General features: G+C 68.8%; 3 protein-coding genes and 1 long non-coding RNA gene across 7 annotated transcripts; 1 reads left to right on the top strand and 3 right to left on the bottom strand.

The window, feature by feature from the left end:
* Nucleotides 1-2,555: 2,555 nt before the first annotated feature.
* On the bottom strand, nt 2,556-12,826 carry BORCS8 (BLOC-1 related complex subunit 8). Its single transcript, XM_058292740.2, is given in 5 exon segments — nt 2,556-2,810; nt 6,746-6,762; nt 6,764-6,811; nt 7,051-7,163; nt 12,365-12,826. Coding segments are annotated over 5 exon segments (330 nt in total). The 5' UTR covers nt 12,402-12,826; the 3' UTR covers nt 2,556-2,695.
* A 223-nt stretch (nt 12,827-13,049) lies between these two features.
* RFXANK (regulatory factor X associated ankyrin containing protein) lies at nt 13,050-17,096 on the top strand. 4 transcript variants are annotated; one of them, XM_058292737.2, is made up of 9 exons: nt 13,050-13,380; nt 13,578-13,791; nt 15,025-15,105; nt 15,185-15,250; nt 15,344-15,444; nt 15,524-15,649; nt 15,975-16,041; nt 16,348-16,428; nt 16,842-17,096. In XM_058292737.2, exons 2-9 carry the CDS (start codon nt 13,659-13,661, stop codon nt 16,910-16,912), a joined length of 726 nt encoding a protein of 241 aa, XP_058148720.1. In that variant the 5' UTR covers nt 13,050-13,380; nt 13,578-13,658; the 3' UTR covers nt 16,913-17,096. The 4 variants fall into 4 exon arrangements, with proteins under 4 accessions (XP_058148720.1, XP_058148721.1, XP_058148719.1 ...); XM_058292736.2 differs by having other exon boundaries at nt 13,051-13,347; nt 13,651-13,791; XM_058292735.2 differs by having other exon boundaries at nt 13,051-13,380; nt 13,651-13,791.
* Nucleotides 16,676-18,991, bottom strand: NR2C2AP (nuclear receptor 2C2 associated protein). Its single transcript, XM_058292739.1, has 5 exons — nt 18,812-18,991; nt 18,631-18,721; nt 17,606-17,711; nt 17,454-17,521; nt 16,676-17,270 (listed from the first exon to the last, which is right to left on the bottom strand). The coding sequence occupies exons 1-5, from the start codon at nt 18,847-18,849 to the stop codon at nt 17,154-17,156; spliced, it is 420 nt and encodes a 139-aa protein (XP_058148722.1). The 5' UTR covers nt 18,850-18,991; the 3' UTR covers nt 16,676-17,153.
* Nucleotides 18,992-19,093: 102 nt separating this feature from the next.
* LOC131277662 (uncharacterized) lies at nt 19,094-20,684 on the bottom strand. Its single transcript, XR_009184798.1, has 3 exons — nt 20,492-20,684; nt 19,653-19,717; nt 19,094-19,374 (listed from the first exon to the last, which is right to left on the bottom strand). It is a non-coding gene; the product is annotated as an uncharacterized lncRNA (long non-coding RNA).
* Between the last annotated feature and the right edge of the window lie 6,982 nt (nt 20,685-27,666).

The raw sequence follows: 27,666 nt of genomic DNA, 5'->3' as shown, positions 1-27,666 counted from the left end.
TCGGCCACCCCCCTTCCCAGCCCCCTGCACCCCCGTTCCCACACCCCCGTGCACCCCAGTTCCAGGCTCTCTGTGACCCTCTCCACGGCCCTGCTGTCCTGTTCCCACCCCTCTGTGCACCCCCTCCACCGCCCAGCCCCCACGCTCCCGCCCCCCCCCCCCCGCACCCCCGTTCCCGCCCCCCGCACCCCGTCCACCGCCCAGCCCCCAGGCTCCCAGAACCCCTGCACCCCCGTTCCCGCCCCCCACACCCCCCTCCACCGCCCAGGCTCCCGCCCCCCTGCACCCCTGTTCCCACCCCCGCACCCCCTCCACAGCCCTGCCCCCAGCTCCCAGCACCCCTGCACCCCCATTCCCGCACCCCGCACCCCCCTCCACCGCCCAGTACCCAGGTTCCCGCCCCCCTGCACACCGTTCCCACCCCCCGTACCCCCTCCACAGCCCAGACCCCCGCACCCCCGTTCCCGCCCCCTGCACCTCTCTACCGCACAGCTGCCCCGTTCCCACTCCCTGCACCCCTATTCCTGCCCTCCCCGTGCACCCCCCACCGCCCAGGCCCCCTCCCCGTCCCGACCACCCGGCTCCCACGCCCCTCTCTTCCCATTCCCACCCGCCCCGCCCACGCTCGGGCGCCCCCCCTTGTTGCCTGGGCCCCCCACCCCCCAGGCTACTGGCCCTGTGCGGAGCCCCCCACGGAGGCGTCCGGTCTCGGGGACGGGGCAGCCCCAGTTGCTGGAGCGCGAGGGGGAGCGGGGAGGGGGTCAGCCAGAGCCGGTCCCCGGGCCCCCCGCCCCCCGAAGGCGGCCGGGGAAGGACCCCGGGGGTCAGTGCCCTGGGGCTCGGCCGCGACCTCGGTGGGCTCGTCTGAAAAGCGGGGGCCGCGGCGGCGCCTCCTCCCGGGTGGGGCGGGGGTCTCGGGGCTCTGGGGGCCCCATGACGCCCCCGGGTGGCCTCTCGCTGGGGCCCCTGCGCCCCCTCCTGCTTGGTCCTGACGTGGGGCTGGGGGCTCTGCGGGGGCTCCTGGGGGCGCCCTTGCCTGGCTGGCCCCAAGGGGCCTTCCCAGCGGGTGTTTCTAGGACCTGGAAAGTTCCACGTCGCGGAAGAGCCGCGGGCAGGGCCGAGCTCGGGGCGCCCCGGGGCGCAGGTGGGTCGGGGGAGGGGGGCCCCTCGGGGCGCGCTCGGCAAACGGGGGCGCGGGGCGGGGGGGCAGCCGGACGCGCGTGGGGTGCGGGGGGCACGGCTCGGAGGCCCCTCGGCCGGGGAGCAGCAGCCGCGCCCCATCGCCCCGGGCTGGGCCCGTCTGGGGGTCCCCCGGGGTCGGCGCGGGCGGTGCCTGCGGGCAGGTGGACGGACGGGCAGACAAGGTGGTCGCCGGCCAGATACAACGGAGGCAGCCCGGAGGCCCACCTTTGGAGGGCGGGTGGCCCTGGGGGGCACGGATCCCACCTCCCAGGGGAGACCCCTCCCTGGCCCGCAGACCCCGCCGGCACCCCCCACGACACCCCCTTCCCCCCCAACCGCCCCAGGCCTCGCCCCTCGGCTCATGGTGATGGCGCAGGGCGGGGAGCGCCCGTGGGTCCCGCCCGGCCTTGGGGTGCCCGAAGCGTGGACCCGTGGTCTCCCAGATGTGGCTTCCCACGGGGCCCGGGGGGCTCCACGGCAGCCCCAGAAACCACCTGGGAGCGAGCCCCCGGGAAACGGCTGCGCGGGGGCTCGCGCACGCCAGGCGCGGGGCGGGGCGGCGTCAGGCGCAGCTGGATCCAGGCGCCCGGGCAGGCCCGCACCCTCCCCCGCCGCGGGCGCCTTTCCCGCGCTCCCAGCAGCACCCGGGAGCGGCTCTCGCGGGCCTCGTGGGAGCGGGGCCGCTGCGCCGGGTCCCACGCCCCCCCCACCTGGCCTGGAGGCAGGAAGAGCGAGGCCCGGGGGTGCCAGGGGGCTCTGGGATCGGGGTGGGCGTGGAGGAGCGGCCGGGGGGGGGGGGCAGGGAGGAGGGGGGGGGGCGTGGGGAGGCAGGGAGAAGGGGGGGGCGAGACCCTGCGCAGCGAGGACACGGCGGGGCGCCCCTGGCGGACTGGCCCCCGCGCCCGGCCAGGCCGCCGCCCCGGGGTGCAAGAACGGGTCCCGCTCGCGGCGGCGCGGGGGCGCTGGCCCGGGGGCGCGTCCCCGTGGACGCAGGACCAGCCGCCTGGCCGCCATCGCTGCCCAGGAGCAGTGTCCCCGCGCCCCGGAGACAGGGCAGCTCTCCGCGCGCCCGTCTTCGCCCCCTGGGGGATTCTGGCGTTTGGGGGCATTTTTGCGCCCTGGCCGTCAGAAGCGGCGACGCAGGCTGATGTTTCCGCTGGAACGCCTGGCGGGGGCAGGGCACGAGCCGGCAGGACCCCCAAGCCCCGGCGCCTCTCACGGACACCGGCACGCGGCGAGGGTGCGCATGCGCCTTTATTGAGTCACGAGGGAAACCACGGGGCCCGGGGCACCCCTCCCCGTGGCCCGGAGCCCGGGAGCCCCTCGTCTGCAGCTCGCCGGGCCTGGCACGGGGCCCCCGGGCGCCCTGCGGGCCCCTGCCCCAGGCCCTTGGCGCTGGCCGCTGCCCCGGTCCAGCCGGGGGGCTCCCCGCTCGCTGCGTGTCGGGAGCGCAGAGGTGGGGTCTCGGCTCCGCGGGGACAGGAAGCGGCCCTCCGCGGGCGGGCGTGGCCGGCTACCTGTGGCCCTGGGCCGTGGCGTCCATGCGGCAGCGGAGGTGGATGGCCTGGCGCAGCAGCCCCTCCACGCTGCGGAAGTACACGCTGCTGTCCACGAGGTTCTTGACGGCACTGTGGCGGGGGGGGGGGGGGGGGGCGGCCCGTCAGCGCCCTGCGCGCCCCGCCCCGCACCGCCCCCGCCCCCAGACCGGGCACAACCCACGCCGCAGACTCTCCCGGGACATCTGTTCTTAGGAGGTTCCGGGATCGAACCCGGGACCCCGTGCGTGCGAGGCAGGCACTCAACCGAGCGGCGCCCGCTCGCTCCGCTACGTCTCGACGACGCACGACAGGGCGGTGGAGAAATGCACCTCCCGTCCCGCCGCGGCTCTCGCCGTCCCCTCGGGAGGTGACCCAAGCCTGCGAGGAAGGCCGCGGGTACCGCTCTCCTCTGGGGTGGCTGGTGCAGCCCCCGATGTGCGTCAGAGACGGAAGCAGCCGCCGCCCCGCGCGGGGCCTCATGCTGGGCCCCGGCCGGGGGGCGCCCTTCCCGTCGGCACGTGCGTGACAGGGGCCCGGGACACCCCGCGAACCGCCCGGCGCAGCTCCGAGGCCCTGCTCTAAGCTGGGAGCCGCTCGCGTCCCTACCCGGGGACGGCCGGGGCCACGCCGTGCGCCAGCGCCCCGGCCTGACGCGCCCCCGCCACGGCCTGCCCACGGCCCCCTAAAGCGGCAGCCCTTCCGGCCACGCGAGGCCACCCACGCGGGTCCCGGCCGAGCAGGCCGCGTGAGGCTGAGGGGCCCTGGGGAAGCGGGCTGCGGGCGCTGCCCCCCTGCAGGGGCCACCGTGGCCGGGCCGGGCGCGTCCTCACCCCCCGCCGGCGCCCTCTGTGAAGGGGTGAAGAGGGACGCGCGCTAACAGGAAGCCGCGGATGCCAGACGAGAAGGGGCCCGGCGCCATCAGCCTGCGCCAGGACCACCGCAGCCGCCCCGCGGGGGACAGCCCGGCCGGACGCGGCTTGACAAGGACAGTTCTCAGCCTTGAAACCCTAAACTCGCAGGCCCCGGGCCGGGGAAGCCGGGGCGCCGGTCTCGGGGGAGCACGGCGGCGTGACCCCGCAATCGCCGCTCCTCCCGGCCTCCAGGCTGAGCCGAGTTCCCGTGGCTGGAGCCGACGCCGTGCAGGGGCTTTCGGCCGCTGGGACGCCGGTTTGTTTACTGGAAGGTTCCTGGGACCTCCTGGAGTGGAGAGAGGCGATCGCTCTCTTGCGCCACCTCGGCTCCCTGGTCTGCCACGTCTCTTATTGTCTCTCCTCTGTGTCTCTCCTTGTTGCGTCATCTTGCTGCACTGGCTCTCCGCACGGGCTGGCACTCCTGCACAGGCCAGCGCTCCGCGTGGGCCAGCTCGCCCTCACCAGGAGGCCCTGGGCCTCGAACCTGGGCCTCCCGTATGGTAGGCGGGAGCCCACCTGCTTCCCTGGGACGCTCTCATTCGCAGGAAACGTGTGTGGGCGCAGTGTTCAAGGAGCACACTGCAGCCCACCTCGAGTCTTCAGAGGCCGGACAGACAGACGGACGTGCCGACAGAGGATTCGGCAACTGTGGCAGAGCGTCACGCCGGGCGCCGGCCCGCGGGGTTCCCGGAACGGGGCTGCTTGTCTGGTGTCTGCGCGGGGAGTCTGGAATTGCCGTGGAGACCCCGCTGAGCAGGAGGGGCTGTTCCCGCGAGCAGCCGCGGGGCGGAGGCCCTGCCCAGACCCGGCCCGGCCGCACCGCACAAGCCGGGGCCCCCGCCCCGAGCCCGCCCGGCACCCCGGGCCCTCCCCAGCAGGCGCCCGACGGCAGGGACGCGCCACATGGCGCCCTGACGGCAGCGCCTCCCGCTCGCACGGGCCGGGCGCCACCCACCACCCCAACGACCCACAGCTGGTGCTAAAGCGCACCCGTGGTGGACGCGGCCGGCGGGCCCCCCACTCGCTCTGGGGCCTCTCGACGCGAGCCGAGGTCCTCCCAGCGGCCGCCCCCGGGGCCGTCTCCCCGCAGCCCAGGCGCAGCGCTCCTTCCCCTAAAGGGAAACAGTGACGCCGGCCCCGCGGCAGCCGCTGCGCCTGCCTCTCCCGGGCACCGGGCTGTCCGTGACTCGGGCCCGCGGCCCCTCCGCTCCCCGTGGGGGCGAGGGGTCCACCCTCCCCCCCCGCCGTTTTAGGCTCGGGACTTGGAGAGGCTTCGCTGGCGCCTCGGGGCTGCACCTGGGTGCGGCGGGGGCCTGGCCCGTCCCTGCCACCGCGCACCCTGGCCCGGAGGCCGAGCGGCCCGGCAGCCGGCAGCGGGGCGTGCGGGGGGAGCGCGTTGCCTGCGCCTTCGGGGGCTTCTTCTCAGCCTAGAAACTGTCGCGCTGTTAAAGCCAAGGCACGGCCCATGAGCGCAGGGCGCTGCTGCCGCCACCGCCACCAAGTGGAAGCGGCTCTGGGACTGAGCCAGGCGCGGAGGCGGGGGTGACCTGGAAGAACCTGCTAGAAAGACCCGGGCTGCCCTGAAGGGGGCGGCTGGCTGCAGCCGGGGGCGCTTCCCGCGGCCTGGGATCCGGCGAGCGTGTGGCCGCCGCTGGAGGGCAGCGGCCTCGTTCCGCAGCCGCGGGGAACCTGGGGGAGTCGGGCTCCGCTGCGGGCGGCGGGAGGCTCTGAGGGCCCCGCGCGGGGCTCCCCGGGCGAGGGTTTCCAGGCTGACGCGCGCAGGGCGGCGCGGCCTCTCCTCGCAGCCGGGGGCACAGCGCGGGGGACAGGGGGGGCGCTGAGAGCGGGGGAGCACCTGCGCCCAGGAGCCCCGGGGGGGCGGCCTGGGGAACTCTGAGCTTGCGGAGGGCGAGGGCAAGGGGCCCCGGAGAGCTTAGCGGACCCCGGAGCCCGAGAGCCGGTTCAGGGCAAGGCCGGGCTGGAGACGCAGGTCCCAGGAGGGGCCCATGGAAAGTTCCGCCGCCCGACGGCCGGGCCCCCCGGTGCTGCGTGCGAAACCAGCCACGAGAGCCGCGCCCTCGGGAACGCGCAGCTGGGGCTAAGGGGCGGGACGAGGGGAGGGGCGGGCTCGGAGGCAGGACGCGGCCTCCCTCCCCGGGGCAGCGCGGCCCACCCCGCGTGACAGGGCAAGCCTGCCGGGGATTTGGAGGGGGGGAGGCGGGGGCCACCCCGATGCCCGGCGGGCGTGGAGCTTCACCGCGAGCTCGGGGAGAGCGTGGCGGCTGCGCAGGCGCGTGGGGAGGCGGGGGCCGCCGCTGCGTGGGCCCGGGGGACCAGAGCCCGTCCCGGGACGGCGGGCAGCCATGCCCCGGGTGCGGGGCTGCCGGGCCGCGCTCCTCCAGGTCCTCCCCTGGCTCTGGCCGCGTTTCTCCCACGCCCGAGCCGCCCCGCGCCGGGAGGAGGCCGCGCGCGCTGCTTCCGCGGGGGCAGGAGGACGGGGCCCGCGCCGGCCTGAGACCCTGCGCTCGGGGACGCTGTGCGGGAAGGGACATGCTCTGCGTGGGGAAGGCACGCATCCTGGGGGCCGGGGGTGCGGCTGCGCGCTCCCCAGCAAGGCGTCTTCCTGCTGCGATCCACTGCAGCGGCCGCGAGGCTGTCCTGGGGACGTCCTGACGGGCAGCGGCGACGGCGGGCCCTGGGGGCGTCTTGACCCCCTCATGGGGTCCTTTGCGGACGGGATGAACGGAGCACCGGGGCTGCCACGCGCGGCCGTGTCCTGGAGCCAGGATCCCGGGCGGCCGGAGTGGCTGGAGTGGCCGAGGCCGGACGTTCCCGCGGCCTCCGGGAGCTGCTGAGCCCCCCGGGCCAGGCCACGCGCGCGCCTGCCCCGAGCAGCGGGAACGCAGGAGCCCCGGGCGCGCCGCCGTCGGCCCCCAGGGCTCCCGGGGCGAGGGTGGGAAGTGCTGCCCGCGGGGTCCCGGCTCCCGCCATGCGGCTCCTCCCGACGGGAGGAAGGGGCTCAGCTGGGGGGGGCCCAATGACCCCCGGCCGCCACTCAGGGGGACCTCGCGGGCGGCCGGGGGGCCCGGGGCTGCCGCGGGGGCGCGCACTCACCTGCAGGCGTACTCCACACGTGTAGATGGCGCCCTGGCTCTGCTCCTCCCACCGCTGCATGTCAGCCTGGGGGGGATGTGGGGGGTCACGGGGGAGGCCCCCTCGCCGTCCCTGGGGGAGGACGCCGCGTCCCCGCAGAGCCCGGCCTGGCCCCGCGACTCCCCTCCTGCGCGCCCTGCGCCCGTCCCCCCGCTCCCCCCACGCGGCCTCACCCGGGTCCCTGCCTCGGTGCCCGTCCCAGCGGTCCCTCCGCGCCGCGGGCTGCCTGGACGCCCCGAGAGGCGCGGGGCCCGGGGGGCACTCGCCTTGTGCTGCGCCAGCTCGGGCAGGGAGCGGCGCACATGCTCCTGCAGCCGGTACAGCGCCACCGATGGCTCGTTGGCCAGGACGTAGATGCTCTCGGTGAACTTGTCCGTCACTGGCTCCGGGGGCGGGGGGACGGGGGGGGGGGGGGGGGGGGGACAGGCCGTCAGACCCCTGGTCCCTCCGCCGCGGCCCAGCGGGAGGGGCCGGGGAGCCGGGGTCCCCCCAGCAGGGGGCAGCCGCGGCCCCAGGGGGCGCCTAAGGCCGTGCTCAGAGCCCGGCCGAGCCGCCCGTCCCGGGGTCACCGCGGGTGCCGGGTCCCCAGATCCCTTCCACCCCAAGGCCGCACCTGCCGTGGGCCGAGCTGTGTCCCCCAGAACAGAAACGTTCAGGCTCTGACCCCCAGGCCTGTGGGCGCGGCCTGTGAACACGCGATTAGAGGAGCGGAGGTGGCTCAGGCAGCTGAGCTCCCGCCTGCCACACGGGAGGTCCCGGGATCAGTTCCCAGCGCCTCCTGGAGAAGACGAGCAAGGCAGGGAGATGACACAACAGGTAGGTGCAGTGAGCTGACGCAACAAGGAGACACAAAGAGGCAAGACAGTGAGAGACACGACAAAACAGGGAGCAGAGGCGGCTCAAGCGACTGAATGCCTCTCTCCCACGTGAGAGGTCTTGGCTCAGTTCCCAGCGCCTCCTAAAGAGAAGACGAGGGACGCGGATGTGGCTCAAGTGAGGGGGCTTCTGCCTACCACAGGGGAGGACCTGGGTTCCATCCCTGGGGCCTCCTGGTGGAAAAGAGAAAGCGTGCCTGCGCGGTGAGCCGGTGCCCACGCAAGTGAGTCACGCAGCAAGATGATGACACAGCGAGAGAGAGACAAGGGGAGAGTCAAGGTGAAGTGCAGCAGAGACCAGTAGCTGAGGTGGCACAGCTGACAGGGAACCTCTCTCCCCACCAGAGGTCCCCAGGATCGAAGCTCGTGTGAATCCTAGAGGAGAGAATGGGAAGAGAAGACAACACAGAGAAAACAGCAGGGCGGGAGGAGGGGAAGGTGGGGTGTAGCAGTGTGATGTGGTTATGAATTCCAAAAAACAGATACTGGATTATGTTTGTGTCTGGTCTGTACTTGGCTGTGACTGAGCTATGACTAGGGCTTTGATTGGGTCACATCAGTAGGGCGGTGAGGACTCAGATAAAAGACAAGGCAAAGGACAGATGCTGTGATGTTGGAGTTTGATGCTGAAGTCTTAAGCGGAGCCCCGGGAAGACAGCTCCCAGAGGAGAGAGAAGCCAGACCCTGGAAGGGAGGGACCCTGAGCCCAGAGAGAAGCCAGACCCTGGATGGAGGGACCCTGAGCCCAGAGAGAAGCCGGACCCTGGAAGGAGGGACCCTGAGCCCAGAGAGAAGCCGGACCCTGGAAGGAGGGACCCTGAGCCCAGAGAGAAGCCGGACCCTGGAAGGAGGGACCCTGAGCCCAGAGAGAAGCCAGACCCTGGAAGGGGGGACCCTGAGCCCAGAGAGAAGCCAGACCCTGGAAGGGAGGGACCCTGAGCCCAGAGAGAAGCCAGACCCTGGAAGGAGGGACCCTGAGCCCAGAGAGAAGCCAGACCCTGGAAGGAGGGACCCTGAGCCCAGAGAGAAGCCAGACCCTGGAAGGAGGGACCCTGAGCCCAGGGAGAAGCCAGACCCTGGCAGGAGGGACCCTGAGCCCAGAGAGAAGCCGGACCCTGGAAGGGAGGGACCCTGAGCCCAGAGAGAAGCCGGACCCTGGAAGGAGGGAGCCTGAGCCCAGAGAGAAGCCGGACCCTGGAAGGGGGACCCTGAGCCCAGAGAGAAGCCGGACCCTGAAAGGGAGGGACCCTGAGGCCAGAGAGAAGCCAGACCCTGGAAGGAGGGACCCTGAGCCCAGAGAGAAGCCAGACCCTGGAAGGAGGGACCCTGAGCCCAGGGAGAAGCCAGACCCTGGCAGGAGGGACCCTGAGCCCAGAGAGAAGCCGGACCCTGGAAGGGAGGGACCCTGAGCCCAGAGAGAAGCCGGACCCTGGAAGGAGGGAGCCTGAGCCCAGAGAGAAGCCGGACCCTGGAAGGGGGGACCCTGAGCCCAGAGAGAAGCCGGACCCTGAAAGGGAGGGACCCTGAGGCCAGAGAGAAGCCAGACCCTGGAAGGGAGGGACCCTGAGCCCAGAGAGAAGCCGGACCCTGGAAGGAGGGACCCTGAGCCCAGAGAGAAGCCAGACCCTGGAAGGGAGGGACCCTGAGCCCAGAGAGAAGCCAGACCCTGGAAGGAGGGACCTGAGCCCAGAGAGAAGCCGGACCCTGGAAGGAGGGACCCCTGAGCCCAGAGGAAGCCGGACCCTGGAAGGAGGGACCCTGAGCCCAGAGAGAAGCCGGACCCTGGAAGGGAGGGACCCTGAGCCCAGAGAGAAGCCAGACCCTGGAAGGACGGACCCTGAGCCCAGAGAGAAGCCAGACCCTGGAAGGAGGGACCCTGAGCCCAGAGAGAAGCCGGACCCTGGAAGGGAGGGACCCTGAGCCCAGAGAGAAGCCAGACCCTGGAAGGACGGACCCTGAGCCCAGAGAGAAGCCAGACCCTGGAAGGAGGGACCCTGAGCCCAGAGAGAAGCCAGACCCTGGAAGGAGGGACCCTGAGCCCAGAGAGAAGCCGGACCCTGGAAGGAGGGACCCTGAGCCCAGAGAGAAGCCAGACCCTGGAAGGGAGGGACCCTGAGCCCAGGGAGAAGCCAGACCCTGGAAGGAGGGACCCTGAGCCCAGGGAGAAGCCAGACCCTGGAAGGAGGGACCCTGAGCCCAGGGAGAAGCCGGACCCTGGAAGGAGGGACCCTGAGCCCAGGGAGAAGCCGGACCCTGGAAGGGGGGACCCTGAGCCCAGGGAGAAGCCAGACCCCTGGAAGGAGGGACCCTGAGCCCAGGGAGAAGCCAGACCCTGGAAGGAGGGACCCTGAGCCCAGAGAGAAGCCGGACCCTGGAAGGAGGGACCCTGAGCCCAGGGAGAAGCCGGACCCTGGAAGGAGGGACCCTGAGCCCAGGGAGAAGCCAGACCCTGGAAGGAGGGACCCTGAGCCCAGAGAGAAGCCAGACCCTGGAAGGAGGGACCCTGAGCCCAGGGAGAAGCCAGACCCTGGAAGGAGGGACCCTGAGCCCAGAGAGAAGCCAGACCCTGAAGGAGGGACCCTGAGCCCAGGGAGAAGCCAGACCCTGGCAGGGGGGACCCTGAGCCCAGAGAGAAGCCAGACCCTGGAAGGAGGGACCCTGAGCCCAGAGAGAAGCCGGACCCTGGAAGGAGGGACCCAGGACTCCTAACCCACGCAGACATCAGCAGCCATCCTGCTCCAAAGAGACTTTGGGGAGGGAAGTAACTTATGCTTTACCACCTGGTATCTGTGAGCTCCTACCGCAAATAAATACCCTTTATAAAAACCAGCCCATTTCTGGTATTTTTGCATCACCACCCCTTTGGCTAACACAAGGGAAAATAAATAAATCTTTAAAAAAATAAATTTTTAAAATAAAAGAGAAAATAAGCAGACAGAGAGCACATAGCAAACAGATACAGAGAGCAGACGGCAAGCACAAAAGACGGGGGGACGGGGGTAAATAAATAGAATAAATCTTGAAAAAATACACGGAGTAGTTAAGATGAGGCCAAAGCGGGGTTGGGGCCCCGACCTGATCTCCCTGGTGTCCTTTTCAGGAGTAACTGGACACAGAAAGACGGAGAAGAGGGCCGCGAGAGGCAGGCAGGGCGTGACTCACGCCACGAGCCGGGGGGTGGGGGGGGCGTGGATCGGCCACAGGCCACCGCCAGAACCCACAGACTCGGGGGGGGGGGGGGTCCTGCCCACACCTCAACGCCCACAGACTCGGGGGGGGGGGTCCTGCCCACACCTCAACGCCAGACTTGGCCCCCGGAACTGGGAGACCCCGGGCCCCGACGAGCGGCGCTTGGGGCAGCCCTAGGGAAACGCAGGAGACGCCTCTGGCTACGGGACCCCCAAGTGCCGCAGGCTGCAACATCCAGGGGGCCCCCGGCCGTGACAGCTAGTGCACGCCATGTAGCCCAGCTCCCTCGTTTGGGACACCTCGGAGGCAAAATGCGCCCTCCAGAGGGCCCTGCAGGAGCAGGCCGCGGGCAGGTTCGCCCTCCTGCCTCCTGCAGCACACAGAGGGGGCTTCTAACAAACTCATCCCTTAGGCATATGGGAACCTCAGACTTTTTAAGGTCATGTTTTTTTGTGATCTATGCAAAAGAAGGGGAAAAAAAAATGTGCCTTACTGATGAAGAGGGATGTTGACGGGGGAGGAGCGGCGGTGGGGGGGAGTGGGGTATATGGGAACCTCTGATTTTTTTTTCTCATTTTTCTTTTAAATGTTACATTAAAAAAATATGAGGTCCCCCGAAAGCCCCCACCCCCCTCACCCCACTCCTCCCCCATCAACAACCTCTTTCATCATCGTGGCACGTTCACTGCATTTGGTGAATACATTTTGGAGCGCTGCACCACATGGACAGTGGTCTACATTGTAGTCTACACTCTCCCCCAGTCCATTCCGTGGGCCACGGCAGGACACACAACGTCCAGCATCTGTCCCTGCAGCACCACCCGGGACAACACCAAGTCCTGAAAATGCCTCCGCATCGTATCTCTTCTTCCCTCTCCCTGCCCTCGGCAGCTCCCGTGGCCACTTTCTCCATCAACGCTACAGTTTCTCCCATTACTAATCACAATAGTTTCATAAAAGAGTATCAGTAAGTCCACTCTGATCCATACTCTGTTCCTCCAGCCTGTGGACCCCGGGATGGTGGTGTCCCCTCCACCTCTATATCGAGAGGGGGCTTAGATCCCACGTGGATGATGGATTCTGATGTTTTTTAATATAACGTTTCGTGTCATCTATTTATCTTAAAAAAAAAAAAAAAAGAATTTTTAAAAATGTGCTTAAAAAAAGGTAAAAAATAAGAACACAAGCGAAAAAAAAAAAAAAAGCATAATAAGAGCTTCCGCCTCCCGGCACGGTCAGGGAGAGGAGCTAATCCTAAGCAAATCGAGACAATTGTCCTAATCAGCAAATTCTCGGCAAGCAGCTGGCAGCCCTGGACACGTCGCGACGGGCGACTCCGCGACCGCCGGGCAGGCGCGGGGACCCCGCGAGTCTCGGGCCGGCGACCCCGCACCACGACCCTCCCCGAGGGCCGGCCGGCCACGCCGGAGGCGCCTTCCGGAGGCCTGGGCTGCGAGGGCAGCGCCGCCGTGCCCGCCCCTGGCCTCGGGCCGCCCGCGGGGGGACCCGCCGTCACCTTTCTTCCCCTTGAGCTGCATCTCGGGCTCCTCCATGGCGACCGCGGCCCGCGCCGGAACCGGAACCGGAACCGGAAGTCAGCGGACGGGTGCGCCCGCGACACCTTCCCCGGCGCAACCGGAAGCACGCTGCTCCGGTTCCGGCACCGGGCGGCCGGACTCCCCCACTTCTCCGCCTCCCCGAACCGGGGAGGAGCCGCGAGGGAGAGGCGGCGGGGAAGAGGGCACCTCGGCGGGATGGGGCGGGTGAGGAGGGCCTGGAGGTCTCGCGAGACTCCGGGAGGGACGCGCAGGCGCAGAGAGGCGCGGGCCCCCTCCTGTCCAGAACCCCCTTTTCCGGAATTAGGGGTTCACGCCACGCTCTGCCCACCTCGGGCTGTCGCGGCGCCCTCCGCCCCCGCCGCCACCAAACCCCCGCACACGCTCACTGGCCCCCCGATCCGCACAGGGGACGTTGTTGTGGGAGAGGGCGTCGCCCCTTTAAATCCAGGACGTCCCGCCTGCTTCCGGCCCCGCCCTCCGACTGGAGGAAGCTCCGCCCAGCAGCCCCCAGCTCGGCCCGATTGGCTCCGGCTAGAAAACCCCGAGGCGCCGCGGCTGAGCGGGCGCAGGCGCAGTGAAACCCTCAGCGTCAGCGAGGGCAAGAACGCGCAGGCGCAGCTGTGTCCCTCGGGCCCCAGCGGAAGCCACGCCTCTTCCCCCGAGTTTTAAAGGGCCAGAAGCAGAGCGCGCCGCTCTGGCCCTTCCGTGCTTTTGGGGGGCGGTGGTACGCAGGCGCAGAGGGGGAGCTCTTGCGTGGGGATAGCGGTCGCGTATCAAGTTGTTCTCTGTCCCGGCAGAGGAAGATCCCGGGTGTTGAGGGTCCCTGCTCCATCCTGTTCCCCCGTTCATCAACTGGAGGTCAAAAGTTTGTGAATTGGGCCCCCAAGTTTTGGGGGACCCCGACTCGAGGCGCGGGTGGACGGAGGACGATCGTGAGGAGGTTGAGTGGACCCCCTGCATCCGGTGGGAAGAGGTGGGTGGGACTGGGGCCAAGGACCTATTTGTTGGACCCCCCTCGCTCGGGCGACCCCCCCCCCCAAAATGACCACGACGACAATTCATTGAACTCTGCCGGGGTACCCGGGCCCCGGCCACGTGTTATTTCCAGGCAGGATTTTGAGATCCGGGGATTCCCAGCATTGCATTGTTGGGGGGGGGTCCTGCAAGCAGGTGGCCGCTAGTTGTCATTTCCCGGCTCCGGTCCCCTCGCGGCTGACTTCGAGCTGCCCCTGTGCCCTGCCAGCTCCCCCCATGGAGCCCCCCCAGCCTGAGGACGACGTCGGCCTGAGCCCCGACGCCTCGGACGTGGTGGTGCTCAGCCTGGTCCCGTGCCCCCCCGAGCCGGGGGTCCCCGAAGCGGACGCCGCCGTCCCCTCATCGCCAGGTCAGACGCCTCGGGTGGGCTCAGCCCCTGCCCCGCGCAGGGGGGCGCCGCGGCCGTGGCGATCGGCCCCCACTGCCACCCCTGGTGCCACCTTCCTCTCCCCCCAACCCGCCTGGGGCGCTGCGTCGTTCATTCACTTTACCAGGTCCCGTGTAATTGTGACCACACGTACTCTGAAATTCACCATTTTAGCCATTTTAACGCATGCAGTTCAGCGGCACCTAGTGCCTTCGCCAGATTGTGCAGCCACCGCCTCTACCAGCTCCCAGAACTTCTCAACGGGCTCCCCCAAAAAAAGCCCCGTCCCCATCAGCCGGCACCCCTCGCTCCTGCACCCCCAGACCCTGGCAAACCCGCTTTGCTTTCTGTGCCTATGGACTGGCCTCTTCTAAGAATTTCACTTAAATGGAATCTTGCAGCACCGTAGCCCTTTCCCTCCGGCATGTTCTCAAGGCTCGTTCTCTTGAGAGCAAGTATCGGGCCTTTTTTTTGTTTTGTTTTTCTGCTCGTTGTTGTTGTGTTTTTTTGCCTGTTGTCTGCTCGTTGTTTTGTGGGTTTTTTGGCTCGTTTTCTTTAGGAGGCACCGTGTGGGAGATGGGCGCTCAACTGCTTGAGCCACCTCCGCTTCTCTAGGGGTTTCTTTTTACGGTGGGATATCCCGTCGCGTGGCTACATTCCACCTACCCATTCGCCCACGGGTGGACACGCGGGTTGGTTCCTTCTCTTGCGCCATGACGCCGCCGCGAACGCGCACGTAGAAATTTCACGCAGAAACGCAACGCCTGGCTCCCTCGTCCTGAGCTCGTACCTAGGCGTGGAATTGCTGGGACACGCGACAGCTCTGTGTTTCGCTTACCAAGGAGCCATGGGATGATTTCCTGACTGCGCTCCTTCAACCTAATCTAGAATGTTCTTTCGTTTCCTCCTCCCCTGCTGGCTTCTTCCCCCGAGCCCTCCGGGGCTGCCCCCTTCCCAGGGGCCCGGTGTCTAAACAGACCAGCCCTGCCTCGCTCCTTTTTGTCGTCCTCTCCCTGCTTTTTCCCTTCTTCGGCACGCCCGAGATGTCCTCCCATCTGCTCGTTGATACCCCCCGCTTGCCCGCGGGCTTCCCGGGTCAGGGCCTGGCAGGGAGGAGAGGCGCAGCCCGGGTACCCAGGAGAGCCGTGGGCAGCCCCAGCCCCCCCCCCCGCCCCGCGCCCAGGGGAAACTGAGGCCCCTCCACTCGCCCCGCAGGCAACTCCCTGAAACACTCCACCACGCTGACCAACAGGCAGCGGGGGAACGAGGTGTCCGCCCTGCCAGCCACCCTGGACTGTGAGTGGGGCCCCAGGGGGCGCGGGGCTGGGGAAACTGAGGCACGGAGCGGGTGTGGACCGGCTCCGCTCTCCCCCAGCCCTATCCATCCACCAGCTCGCGGCCCAAGGGGAGCTGAGCCAGCTGAAAGAGCACCTGCGGAGAGGTGCGTGCCCGCGTGGGGACCCCGGGGCCCTCCCCCGCGCGCCCGGCCCCCCCCGCCCCCCCCACCCAGCGGCGCCGCCCTGCCCCCCCCCAGGGGACAAGCTGATCAACAAGGCGGACGAGCGCGGCTTCACCCCACTCATCTGGGCCGCCGCCTTCGGCGAGATCGAGACCGTCCGCCTCCTGCTTGAGTGGGTGCGTGGGGGGCCGGGGGCTGGTGGGGGGCCCGCGGGTGGGGCCCGGCCCGTAAACCGCGGCCCCCTCTGCCGCGCAGGGGGCCGACCCCCACATCCTGGGCAAGGAGCGGGAGAGCGCCCTGTCGCTGGCCAGCACCGGCGGCTACACGGACATCGTGGGGCTGCTGCTCGAGCGGGACGTGGACATCAACACCTACGACTGGGTGAGGGGCCCCTGCCCTGGGGACACCGTCGTGAACACGACGCGCCCGGTCCTCGGGTCTCCCGAGCTGCGGGGAGGCGGTTACGATTTGGGGAACGGCGCTGCGGTGGCAGGCGCACCGGCAGCCGCGGGAGCCCAGAGGCAGACAGCTCTTCCGGCCGAGGGAAATCAGGGAGGGCTTTCTGGAGGAAGGGGAAGCTAAGCTCAGGCCAGAAGCAAGAGGCAGACGGGCCAGATGAGCCACAGAGCTTTGGCGCCCCGAGCGTGTGGGCCTCCTGGGCACTGGAAGAAGGATAGAGCGCTGGGTGCTCCTGTCCCCCTAACAGAACGGAGGGACGCCCCTGCTGTACGCCGTGCGGGGAAACCACGTGAAGTGCGTCGAGGCCCTGCTGGGTGAGTGGGAGCTGGGCGCGGCCCCCAGCAGCCTGGGGCCCCAGCTCTGGGGGACGGTTCCCAGCACGCCGACTGGGGCGGAGGCCGCCGAGAGGCCTGGGGGGGGGGGTCTGGCCGACGGCGAGAAAGCCCACCCGGCGGCTTCGGGGACCCCAGAGGCGGGGAATTCGCTGTTCCCAGGCCCCTGTCTCACCTGGACCCCCACCCAGGCAGCGCCGCGGCTGTACCTCGGGGGGCAGGGGTGGGGGGGCGGCGCCTGGGCCTGCCGAAGCACCCCCCCACCCCGACACCGGCTCTGCTCCACAGCGCGAGGGGCTGATCTCACCACCGAGGCGGACTCCGGCTACACCCCGATGGACCTGGCAGTGGCCCTGGGCTACCGAAAAGGTCGGCCGAGTGGGGGGGGGGGGCGTGGGGATGGGGTGCCCAGGCCGTGCCCCCCCGGTCAGCTGGCAGCGAGACCATCCCCCAGCCCCAGAGGGAGGGCAGGGAAGGGGGGGAGGGGGCAGGCCCCACCCTCTCCGGGTGCCCCCCTCTCCGTGACATGGGACACCCCGTCCAATCTGGGACGGAGACCGCTTGTATTTTCGTCAGCGCCGCGACCCGCCAGCTGCGGTAAGAGATTTTCTCACGATTCCGAAAAAAAGCGCAAAAGCCGCCTTTTTACAAGCCGTGGGGAAGGAAGTGGCCCCCAGTCTCCCCAGCTGAGCTTGGGGAGCCCCCCGTCGGTCCAGCCTCAGGGCTGGGGTCCCCTGGGGAAGGGGGGGGGACCCCCGGACTGACACCCGCCCCGTCTCCAGTTCAACAGGCCATCGAGAACCACATCCTCAGGCTTTTCCAGAACAGCTTCTTGCCCTCCGACCCCCAGTGAAGGCCGCTCGCCGGCGCCGCAGCTACTCAGGGAACCCCACAGTCGGCCCCCAGCTGGGAGAACCCAGAAGCGGGGTTCGAAGGCGGCTGCTCCACCTCCCCGACGGCGGGGAGATGCTCAGGACAGACCCGGGGATGGGGGGGGGTCACTGGCAAACCAATAAACCTTCTCGTGCAGAACCCAACGCGCTTGGCTGCGAGTCCCCGAGGGCTTCCCGGAGGCGGCGGCCGGCCCGGGCGCCTCACGCCTTCTCCCCGAGCACCCGCAGGTGGTAGATGACCACGCGGCCGAAAAAGTCCGTGGCGTCCTCAAAGGTCACCTTCAGCCGGTCTCCCTCGGCGGCCGGCACGGGGAAGGTGTGAGCACGGAGTGGTCAAGGGCAACACAGGGCCAGGCCGTTCCCCCCCCAGTCGCCCCGGTTGGAGCCAGCGGGCGGCGGAAGGCATGGCGGCCCAGAGAGGTCCCCCCTCGTTGGAGGTCCCGCACCGGAATTCGCACCCAGGGCCCAGGGCTTTTGGGGACATTGGCCCAGGCAGGATATCTGAAGAGAATTGTTGTCCTCCGGGTAGAAATCCACGATCTTGCTGAGCGCCTGGGTCCCCTCCGAAACTGCGGCGGAAAAGAGGGGCGATGGGGAAGGGCAGGGGGTCGCCCCCCTCCAGAACCCCCGTCCAGCCCCTGCCGCCCAGGTACCTTCCAGGCGGCCGCGGCGACTCGAGAAGCCACCTTGGAACTGGATCTGCAGCTGCGACACGCGCACGCGCTGCGGGAACGCGAGCATGACCCACTGGGTGGGGCCCTGGAAGCAGACGGGGAAACTGAGGCTCGCGGTCACCCCAAGACTCAGAGCCCCATCCACGCAGGTACCAGGGCACCCCAGAATTCCTGAGGCCCCTGGACCCCTAAACCTGATCCATGCTGCAGCCCTGGAGGCAGACGAGGAAACTGAGGCTCACGGTCAAGTAAAAACTCAGAGCCCCGTCCACGCAGGCACCGGGGCACCCCGGAATTCCCGAGGCACCCTGGACCCCTGAATCTGACCCATGTTGCAGCCCTAGAAGCAGAAGGGGAAACTGAGGCTCACGGTCAAGCCAAGGCTCAGAGCCCCGTCCACGCAGGCACCGGGGCACCCCAGAATTCCTGAGGCCCCCTGGACCCCTAAACCTGATCCATGCTGCAGCCCTAGAGGCAGACGGAGAAACTGAGGCTCGCGGTCAAGCCAAGGCTCAGAGCCCCATCCACGCAGGCACCGGGGCACCCCGGAATTCCCGAGGCACCCTGGACCCCTGAATCTGACCCATGTTGCAGCCCTAGAAGCAGAAGGGGAAACTGAGGCTCACGGTCAAGCCAAGGCTCAGAGCCCCGTCCACGCAGGCACCGGGGCACCCCAGAATTCCTGAGGCCCCCTGGACCCCTAAACCTGATCCATGCTGCAGCCCTAGAGGCAGACGGGGAAACTGAGGCTCGCGGTCAAGCCAAGGCTCAGAGCCCCATCCACGCAGGCACGGGAGCAACCCGGAATTCCCGAGGCACCCTGGAACCCCTGAATCTGACCCATGCTGCAGCCCTAGAAGCAGAAGGGGAAACTGAGGCTCGCGGTCACGCCAAGGCTCAGAGCCCCATCCACGCAGGCACCGGGGCACCCCGGAATTCCCGAGGCACCCCGGGCCCCTCAATCTGGCGCACGCTGCGGGTGTGGGGCGCAGGGGGCGCCTCACCTGGTCGGAATTCCAGCAGGTCTCCTCATCGTGGTCAAACAGGTGCTTTTTCCCGAACTGCCGGGTGTCGCGATGCAGCACCGAGCTCACCCTGCAGGCGGCGGGGTCAGGAAGAGGGGCGCCCAGCCCGGCCCCGGGGGGATCCCCCCCCCCCCCCCCGGCCACCCGGCCACCCGCTCACCTGCTCACGGTCTCCGCACACACCAAGGAGTGGCTCATCCCGGCGCCCCCGCAGCCCTCAGGGTCGCCTTTGTCACTCTCTTGCCGGAAACCCCGGGGGGGGGAAGGCGCCCCGCCGTCGCCCCCTCTGCGGCCCCGGAACCCCCGCGCCCCGCACCTCCGCGCGAGCCCCGAACCACGTGGCCGCCGCGCAGGCGCAGTGCGGCGCGCGGCCACGCCCATCCGCCGGCTGGGGGCGGGGCCAGCCGCAACCCCGCCCCCGAGCCTGCGTCTTAAAGGGGCCGTGTACAAAGATTGCGTTTGCGTGGGGGGCGGGGCCAGCCTCAACCCCGCCCCGCCGAGCCTGCGCCTTAAAGGGGCCGTGTACAAAGATTGAGTTTGCGTGGGGGGCGGGGCCAGCCGCAACCCCGCCCCCCCGAACCTGCGCCTTAAAGGGGCCGTGTAGAAAGATTGAGTTTCCGTGAGGCGGGCCCGGGAGTCCGCTGAGTGCCAGCTGCTTGCGGGGCGCCGTCACTTCGTGCCTGCGGGTCCGGCACCCTGGCTTTGGGATCCGAGGGGTTGGCTCTGCGGGGAAGCCCGCCGAATCCATTTTCTAGCTGCACCTCCCCGCCTCCCGGAGGCCAGAGGCTCAGTGGAGCGGAGCCCTCAGCCTCCACCCGGGGAGTCCCCGCTGGGACCCAGGAGGCCTGGCTTCCTTTTCTCTCTTCCTTCCAAATGCTGCCTGGGACATCAAGGAAGGCTTCTTGGAGGAGGGGCATGCAAGGTGGGTTTTGAAGGTTGCAGAGGAGTTTGCCAAGCCAGCGCACCCAAAGCCTCGATACCAAGAAATAGATATAGCTCACTGAGGGGAGCGGATGTAGCTCAAGGGGTTGCCTGCTTCCCATGTGCGAGGTCCTCCTAGTACCTCCTAAAAGAAAGAAACAAAAGATATAGTTCACTGATACACTAAACACCCCCTGCCACCTCCTTGTATCACCCTCTCGTGCCCAGCCCTGCCCTGGGGGATCCTGAGGATGGTGAGAGGCTTTGGGCTCCGGCCCCTGCGCCTGGGAAAGGCAGAGCTGGACACTTCCCAGCCCTGTGGGCTGAGGGTTGGATGAGGCGAGGCCCAGGGAGCAGGAGCTCTGCCTGGAGGAGGGGGTCTCACAGCTGCGCCTCGGTGAGTGGACAGGAGTTCCCAGGGGCCAGAAAATTTGGGAGGGGGGGACACCCGTTTGAGTGAAAGGCCATGCATTTAAACGAACTACGTGGAGACAGATCCCGCCGGGCCGCTAGGAGCCACGGAAGGTGTTTGAGGAGGGGCGGCCCCCCTCGGCCAGGCATGAATGGAGGACTTGGAGGTGGCAGCCGCTGGCAGGAGGCCGCACTTCCTGGCGCCAGCTGAATGGCCAGGAATCCAGCCCCTTCCTTCAAAGGCTGGGCAACCGTCCTCCTGGCATCCTAAGCCCCCCCCTGCAGGATGGGGCAGGGGGCTGGCCGGAAAACTGGGTCACCAGAGGCGGGCTCCGCCCCGTGCAGCCCCTGCCTGCCAGGACTTCCTGCCTTCCAGCACGGCCTGGAGCCTTCCAGACGCAGCTCGGCTGATCTCAGAGCTGGGGGGTGGCAAGACCCCCCACTTCTCTCGGGGGGGGTACATCTAACAAGGCCCAGATCGGATTCCAATCCTGGTTTGCCCACTCACCGGCTGTGCAACCTCAGACAAGCACTTCGACCTCTCTGAGCCTCAGTTTCCCCCTCTGTGAGATGAGGGAGGGGGCGTTCTAGGTCCAGCACGGCCGGACGAGTCAGCTTGACGCAAAAACGGCAGTGGCTGCCGGGTGCCGAGAGCCTTCCGCGCCGCTGAGGCCGAGCCGAGGTGTATCTCCATCCCCCGGCTCGTTGGACCTGCTGCGACCAGTCCCGTCATCACCCGGCTGAGGACACGGGGCCCGGTGCCCAGCGCGGGCCGCCACAGCGCTCCTGCCACACCCGGCCTTGGCAGGGGTCCGCCTCACCCGCTGGGATGGCGCCAGCTCCGCGCCCCCGGCCCCCGCCTCGTCCCCCTCTCTGGCACCTGGGCATGAAAGAAACGCCTGTTTCTCCCGGGAATTAGCAGCAGCTCCAGGCTCCCCGTGAGGCTGCCAAAGGGGCCCATTCATTTGCCCGGGGGGGTGGTGGAGAAGCCAAGTGCCCCCTCCCTCCCCCCCCCCGACCACGGGAATGTGGCAGGGGGACCCCAGAAGGGCCAGGAGCGCCTCCTTTGGTTTGAGGGGGGAAATTGAGGCACAAAAACGCTGAGTCACTCGGCCAGGGTCACTCCGGGGGTGGGGGCCGGGGGTGCAGTCTGGCTCCCGAGTTGCCCCCACTGAGCTGGGTTCTGCCCATTTCAGGGAAGGAAAGTGAGGCCCAGAGATGGCCGGGGCTTGCTGAAGTCACACAGCAAGTTTGGGGCCTTGGGGACCCCCCCTCGGCCGCTTCAGCTGAGGCCACCCACCCATGCAGGAAGTGGGTCCTGTCGTCCTCGAATCCGTGATCATGGAGTGGAGCAGGGAAAGGGCCCTGGTGTGGCTCTGAGACTCAGTTTCCCCCTTGGGGAATGGGGGCATTGGGAGCCCCCAGGTTGCAACCTGGGGGGTCGGCAGGAGGTCCCCAGGCAGCACAAGCACAAAGGAGGGCGTGCTGGGTGGTCCTGGCCCAGAGCCCCCCGAGAGGACAGGACTGGGGTCCCATCCGGACTCCCGGGTCTGCCCAGGTCTGCCCAGATCTGCACGGCCTGGCTCAGAGAAGAGGACTCTGGCAGGTGCTGGTGGGGTCCGAGCCCAGGTGTCCCCGTGTGAGCGCAGGGACAGTGGGCGTGTGAGGCGTGAGCAAACATCTGCAGTGGGAGCAGGTGGGCGCACTCATGGCTGCGTGCGTGTCTGCTTGTGAGCATATCACGAGCCACGGTCAAGGCTTGAGTGTGGCTGGGTGTGAGGGGCTGAGGTTGGGTGTGAGGCGGCTGCAGGTTGGGTGTGAGGCGGCTGCAGGTTGGGTGTGAGACGGCTGAGGCTGGGTGTGAGGCGGCTGAGGCTGGGTGTGAGGCGGCTGAGGCTGGGTGTGAGGCGGCTGAGGTTGGGTGTGAGGCGGCTGAGGCTGGGTGTGAGGCGGCTGAGGCTGGGTGTGAGGTGGCTGAGGTTGGGTGTGAGGCGGCTGACTTGGGTGTGAGGCGGCTGAGGTTGGGTGTGAGGCGGCTGCAGGTTGGGTGTGAGGGGCTGAGGCTGGGTGTGAGGCGGCTGAGGCTGGGTGTGAGGCGGCTGAGGCTGGGTGTGAGGCGGCTGAGGCTGGGTGTGAGGCGGCTGAGGCTGGGTGTGAGGCGGCTGCAGGTTGGGTGTGAGGGGCTGAGGTTGGGTGTGAAGCGGCTGCAGGTTGGGTGTGAAGCGGCTGCAGGTTGGGTGTGAGGCGGCTGAGGTTGGGTGTGAGGCGGCTGAGGCTGGGTGTGAGGCGGCTGCAGGTTGGGTGTGAGGCGGCTGCAGGTTGGGTGTGAGGCGGCTGAGGTTGGGTGTGAGGCGGCTGCAGGTTGGCTGTGAGGCGGCTGAGGTTGGGTGTGAGGCGGCTGAGGTTGGGTGTGAGGCAGCTGCAGGTTGGGTGTGAGGCGGCTGAGGTTGGGTGTGAGGCGGCTGAGGCTGGGTGTGAGGCGGCTGAGGCTGGGTGTGAGGCGACTGCAGGTTGGGTGTGAGGCGGCTGAGGCTGGGTGTGAGGCGGCTGAGGCTGGGTGTGAGGCGGCTGCAGGTTGGGTGTGAGGCGGCTGAGGCTGGGTGTGAGGCGGCTGAGGCTGGGTGTGAGGCGGCTGAGGTTGGGTGTGAGGCGGCTGACTTGGGTGTGAGGCGGCTGAGGTTGGGTGTGAGGCGGCTGCAGGTTGGGTGTGAGGCGGCTGAGGCTGGGTGTGAGGCGGCTGAGGCTGGGTGTGAGGCGGCTGAGGCTGGGTGTGAGGCGGCTGCAGGTTGGGTGTGAGGCGGCTGAGGTTGGGTGTGAGGCGACTGCAGGTTGGGTGTGAGGCGGCTGACTTGGGTGTGAGGCGGCTGAGGTTGGGTGTGAGGCGGCTGCAGGTTGGGTGTGAGGGGCTGAGGCTGGGTGTGAGGCGGCTGAGGTTGGGTGTGAGGCGGCTGAGGCTGGGTGTGAGGCGGCTGAGGCTGGGTGTGAGGCGGCTGAGGCTGGGTGTGAGGCGGCTGCAGGTTGGGTGTGAGGGGCTGAGGTTGGGTGTGAAGCGGCTGCAGGTTGGGTGTGAAGCGGCTGCAGGTTGGGTGTGAGGCGGCTGAGGTTGGGTGTGAGGCGGCTGAGGCTGGGTGTGAGGCGGCTGCAGGTTGGGTGTGAGGCGGCTGCAGGTTGGGTGTGAGGCGGCTGAGGTTGGGTGTGAGGCGGCTGCAGGTTGGGTGTGAGGCGGCTGAGGTTGGGTGTGAGGCGGCTGAGGTTGGGTGTGAGGCGGCTGCAGGTTGGGTGTGAGGCGGCTGAGGTTGGGTGTGAGGCGGCTGAGGCTGGGTGTGAGGCGGCTGAGGCTGGGTGTGAGGCGACTGCAGGTTGGGTGTGAGGCGGCTGAGGCTGGGTGTGAGGCGGCTGAGGCTGGGTGTGAGGCGGCTGCAGGTTGGGTGTGAGGCGGCTGAGGTTGGGTGTGAGGCGGCTGAGGTTGGGTGTGAGGGGCTGCAGGTTGGGTGTGAGGCGGCTGCAGGTTGGGTGTGAGGCGGCTGAGGTTGGGTGTGAGGCGGCTGAGGTTGGGTGTGAGGCGGCTGAGGTTGGGTGTGAGGCGGCTGCAGGTTGGGTGTGAAGCGGCTGCAGGTTGGGTGTGAGGGGCTGAGGTTGGGTGTGAGGCGGCTGAGGTTGGGTGTGAGGCGGCTGAGGTTGGGTGTGAGGCGGCTGAGGTTGGGTGTGAGGCGACTGCAGGTTGGGTGTGAGGCGGCTGAGGTTGGGTGTGAGGCGGCTGAGGTTGGGTGTGAGGCGGCTGCAGGTTGGGTGTGAGGCGTGGCTGAGGTTGGGTGTGAGGCGGCTGAGGTTGGGTGTGAGGCGGCTGCAGGTTGGGTGTGAAGCGGCTGCAGGTTGGGTGTGAGGGGCTGAGGTTGGGTGTGAGGCGGCTGAGGTTGGGTGTGAGGCGGCTGAGGTTGGGTGTGAGGCGGCTGAGGTTGGGTGTGAGGCGGCTGAGGTTGGGTGTGAGGCGACTGCAGGTTGGGTGTGAGGCGGCTGAGGCTGGGTGTGAGGCGGCTGAGGCTGGGTGTGAGGCGGCTGCAGGTTGGGTGTGAGGCGGCTGAGGTTGGGTGTGAGGCGGCTGAGGTTGGGTGTGAGGCGGCTGCAGGTTGGGTGTGAGGCGGCTGCAGGTTGGGTGTGAGGGGCTGAGGTTGGGTGTGAGGCGGCTGAGGTTGGGTGTGAGGCGGCTGCAGGTTGGGTGTGAGGCGGCTGCAGGTTGGGTGTGAGGCGCGGCTGAGGTTGGGTGTGAGGCGGCTGAGGTTGGGTGTGAGGCGGCTGCAGGTTGGGTGTGAAGCGGCTGCAGGTTGGGTGTGAGGGGCTGAGGTTGGGTGTGAGGCGGCTGCAGGTTGGGTGTGAGGCGGCTGAGGTTGGGTGTGAGGCGGCTGAGGTTGGGTGTGAGGCGGCTGCAGGTTGGGTGTGAGGCGGCTGCAGGTTGGGTGTGAGGCGGCTGAGGTTGGGTGTGAGGCGGCTGAGGTTGGGTGTGAGACGGTGTGTTTGGTTGGGTGTGAAGTGGCTGCAGGTTGGGTGTGAGGCAGTGTATTTGGTTGGGTGTGAAGTGGCTGTGCCAGGGCTGGCCTGCTGGGACTGCCTGTGCAGCTCAGTTCTAGGGTGTAAGAGAATGTGATGCTGGCTTCACTTCCTGGAGGCATGGTGTGAGCCGCAGCAGGTGTGAGCAGTGGCTGGTGTCAGCAGCAAATGGGGTGAGCCGCAGCAGGTGTGAGCAGTGACTGGTGCAAGCCTCAGCAGGTGTGAGGAGTGGCTGGTGTGGGCACTGGCTGGTGTGAACCACACTGGTGTGAGAATGTGATGCTGTCTTCACTACCTGGAGGCATCGTTGTGTCCCTGGCTGGCAGCGTGGCTTGGTGTGAGTGGCTCAGAGACCGTGGTGCAGCTGGTGTGAGCTGCGGCTGGTGTGATCAGTGACAGGTGTGAGCTGCAGCAGGTGTGAGCAGTGGCTGGTGTCAGCAGCAAATGGAGTGAGTTGCAGCAGGTGTGAGCAGTGGGTGGTGTGAGCAGTGGGTGGTGTGAGCACTGGCTGGTGTGAGCATAGGCTGATGAACAGTGGCAGGTGTGAGCAGTGGCTGGCATGAGCACTGTGGCTGGTGTGAGCACTGTGGCTGGTGTGAGCCGCAGCAGGTGTGAGCCGCAGCAGGTGTGAGCAGTGACTGGTGTGAGCTGCTGCAGGTGTGAGCAGTAGCTGGTGTGAGCAGTGGCTGGTGTGAGTGGTGACTGGTGCGAGCCTCAGCAGGTGTGAGGAGTGGCTGGTGTGAGCACTGGCTGCTATGAGCCACGACTGGTGTGAACATGGGCTGGTGAACAGTGGCTGCTGTGAGCTGAGGCAGGTGTGAGCAGTGGCTGGTGTGAGCACTGGCTGGTATGAACCATGGCTTGTGTGAGCACGGGCTGGTGTGAGCCGCGGCTGGTGTGAGCTGTGCCTGGTGTGAGCACTGGCTGGTGTGAGCCACGGCAGGTGTGAGCCCTGGCTGGTGTGAGCCCTGGCTGGCATGAGCCGCAGCGGGCGTGAGCCACGGCAGGTGTGAGCCACGGTGGGTGTGAGCCCTGACTGGTGTGAGCCACGGCAGGTGTGAGCCCTGGCTGATGTGAGCCCTGACTGGTGTGAGCCACAGCAGGTGTGAGCACTGGCCGGTGTGAGCCCTGGCTGGCGTGAGCCCTGACTGGTGTGAGCCACAGCAGGTGTGAGCACTGGCTGGTGTGAGCCACGGCAGGTGTGAGCCCTGGCTGGCATGAGCCCTGACTGGTGTGAGCCACGGCAGGCGTGAGCCCTGGCTGGCGTGAGCCCTGACTGGTGTGAGCCACGGCAGGCGTGAGCCCTGGCTGGCGTGAGCCCTGGCTGGCGTGAGCTGCAGTGGGTGTGAGTCCTGGTCGGTGTGAGCCACGGCAGGTGTGAGCCCTGGCTGGCGTGAGCCACGGTGGATGTGAGCCCTGGCCGGTGTGAGCCCTGGCTGGCGTGAGCCACAGCAGGTGTGAGCCACGGCCGGTGTGAGCCCTGGCAGGCGTGAGCCACGGCGGGTGTGAGCCCTGGCTGGCGTGAGCCCTGGCTGGCGTGAGCCACGGCGGGCGTGAGCCACGGCGGGTGTGAGCCCTGGCGGGTGTGAGCCACGGCGGGTGTGAGCCCTGGCAGGTGTGAGCCGCGGCGGGTGTGAGCCCTGGCCGGCGTGAGTCCTGGCGGGCGTGAGCCCTGGCCGGCGTGAGTCCTGGCGGGTGTGAGCCCTGGCTGGCGTGAGCCACGGCGGGCGTGAGCCCTGGCGGGTGTGAGCCCTGGCGGGCGTGAGCCGCGGCGGGTGTGAGCCCTGGCTGGCGTGAGCCGCGGCGGGTGTGAGTCCTGGCGGGCGTGAGCCGCGGCGGGCGTGAGCCGCGGCGGGTGTGAGCCCTGGCTGGCGTGAGCCGCGGCGGGTGTGAGCCCTGGCTGGCGTGAGCCGCGGCGGGTGTGAGCCCTGGCGGGCGTGAGCCGCGGCGGGTGTGAGCCCTGGCTGGCGTGAGCCCTGGCGGGTGTGAGCCGCGGCGGGTGTGAGCCCTGGCGGGTGTGAGCCGCGGCGGGTGTGAGCCGCGGCGGGTGTGAGCCGCGGCGGGTGTGAGCCCTGGCTGGTGTGAGCCGCGGCGGGCGTGAGCCACGGCGGGCGTGAGCCACGGCTGGTGTGAGCCCTGGCGGGTGTGAGCCCTGGCTGGTGTGAGCCCTGGCGGGTGTGAGCCGCGGCGGGTGTGAGCCCTGGCTGGCGTGAGCCGTGGCGGGTGTGAGCCCTGGCGGGCGTGAGCCCTGGCTGGCGTGAGCCACGGCAGGTGTGAGCCGCGGCGGGTGTGAGCCCTGGCCGGCGTGAGCCGCGGCGGGTGTGAGCCCTGGCCGGCGTGAGCCGCGGCGGGTGTGAGCCACGGCGGGCGTGAGCCACGGCGGGTGTGAGCCGCGGCGGGTGTGAGCCCTGGCGGGCGTGAGCCGCGGTGGGTGTGAGCCACGGCGGGCGTGAGCCACGGCGGGTGTGAGCGCGGCGGGTGTGAGCCCTGGCTGGCGTGAGCCCTGGCTGGTGTGAGCCGCGGCGGGCGTGAGCCACGGCAGGCGTGAGCCACGGCTGGTGTGAGCCCTGGCGGGTGTGAGCCCTGGCTGGTGTGAGCCCTGGCGGGTGTGAGCCGCGGCGGGTGTGAGCCCTGGCTGGCGTGAGCCGTGGCGGGTGTGAGCCCTGGCTGGCATGAGCCCTGACTGGTGTGAGCCACGGCAGGCGTGAGCCCTGGCTGGCGTGAGCCGTGGCGGGTGTGAGCCCTGGCGGGCGTGAGCCCTGGCTGGCGTGAGCCACGGCAGGTGTGAGCCGCGGCGGGTGTGAGCCCTGGCCGGCGTGAGCCGCGGCGGGTGTGAGCCCTGGCCGGCGTGAGCCGCGGCGGGTGTGAGCCACGGCGGGTGTGAGCCACGGCGGGTGTGAGCCGCGGCGGGTGTGAGCCCTGGCGAGTGTGAGCCCTGGCTGGTGTGAGCCATGGCGTGTGTGAGCCGCGGCGGGTGTGAGCCCTGGCGGGTGTGAGCCCTGGCGGGTGTGAGCCCTGGCTGGTGTGAGCCATGGCGTGTGTGAGCCGCGGCGGGTGTGAGCCGCGTCGGGTGTGAGCCCTGGCTGGTGTGAGCCATGGCGTGTGTGAGCCGCGGCGGGTGTGAGCCGCGGCGGGTGT

The sequence above is a fragment of the Dasypus novemcinctus genome, unplaced genomic scaffold (genome assembly GCF_030445035.2).
Source record: "Dasypus novemcinctus isolate mDasNov1 unplaced genomic scaffold, mDasNov1.1.hap2 scaffold_259, whole genome shotgun sequence".
In the NCBI taxonomy this organism is placed as follows: Eukaryota; Metazoa; Chordata; class Mammalia; order Cingulata; family Dasypodidae; genus Dasypus; species Dasypus novemcinctus.
The sequence above is the reverse complement of the archived record's forward strand: the minus strand, read 5'-3'. Positions and strand labels throughout refer to the sequence as shown.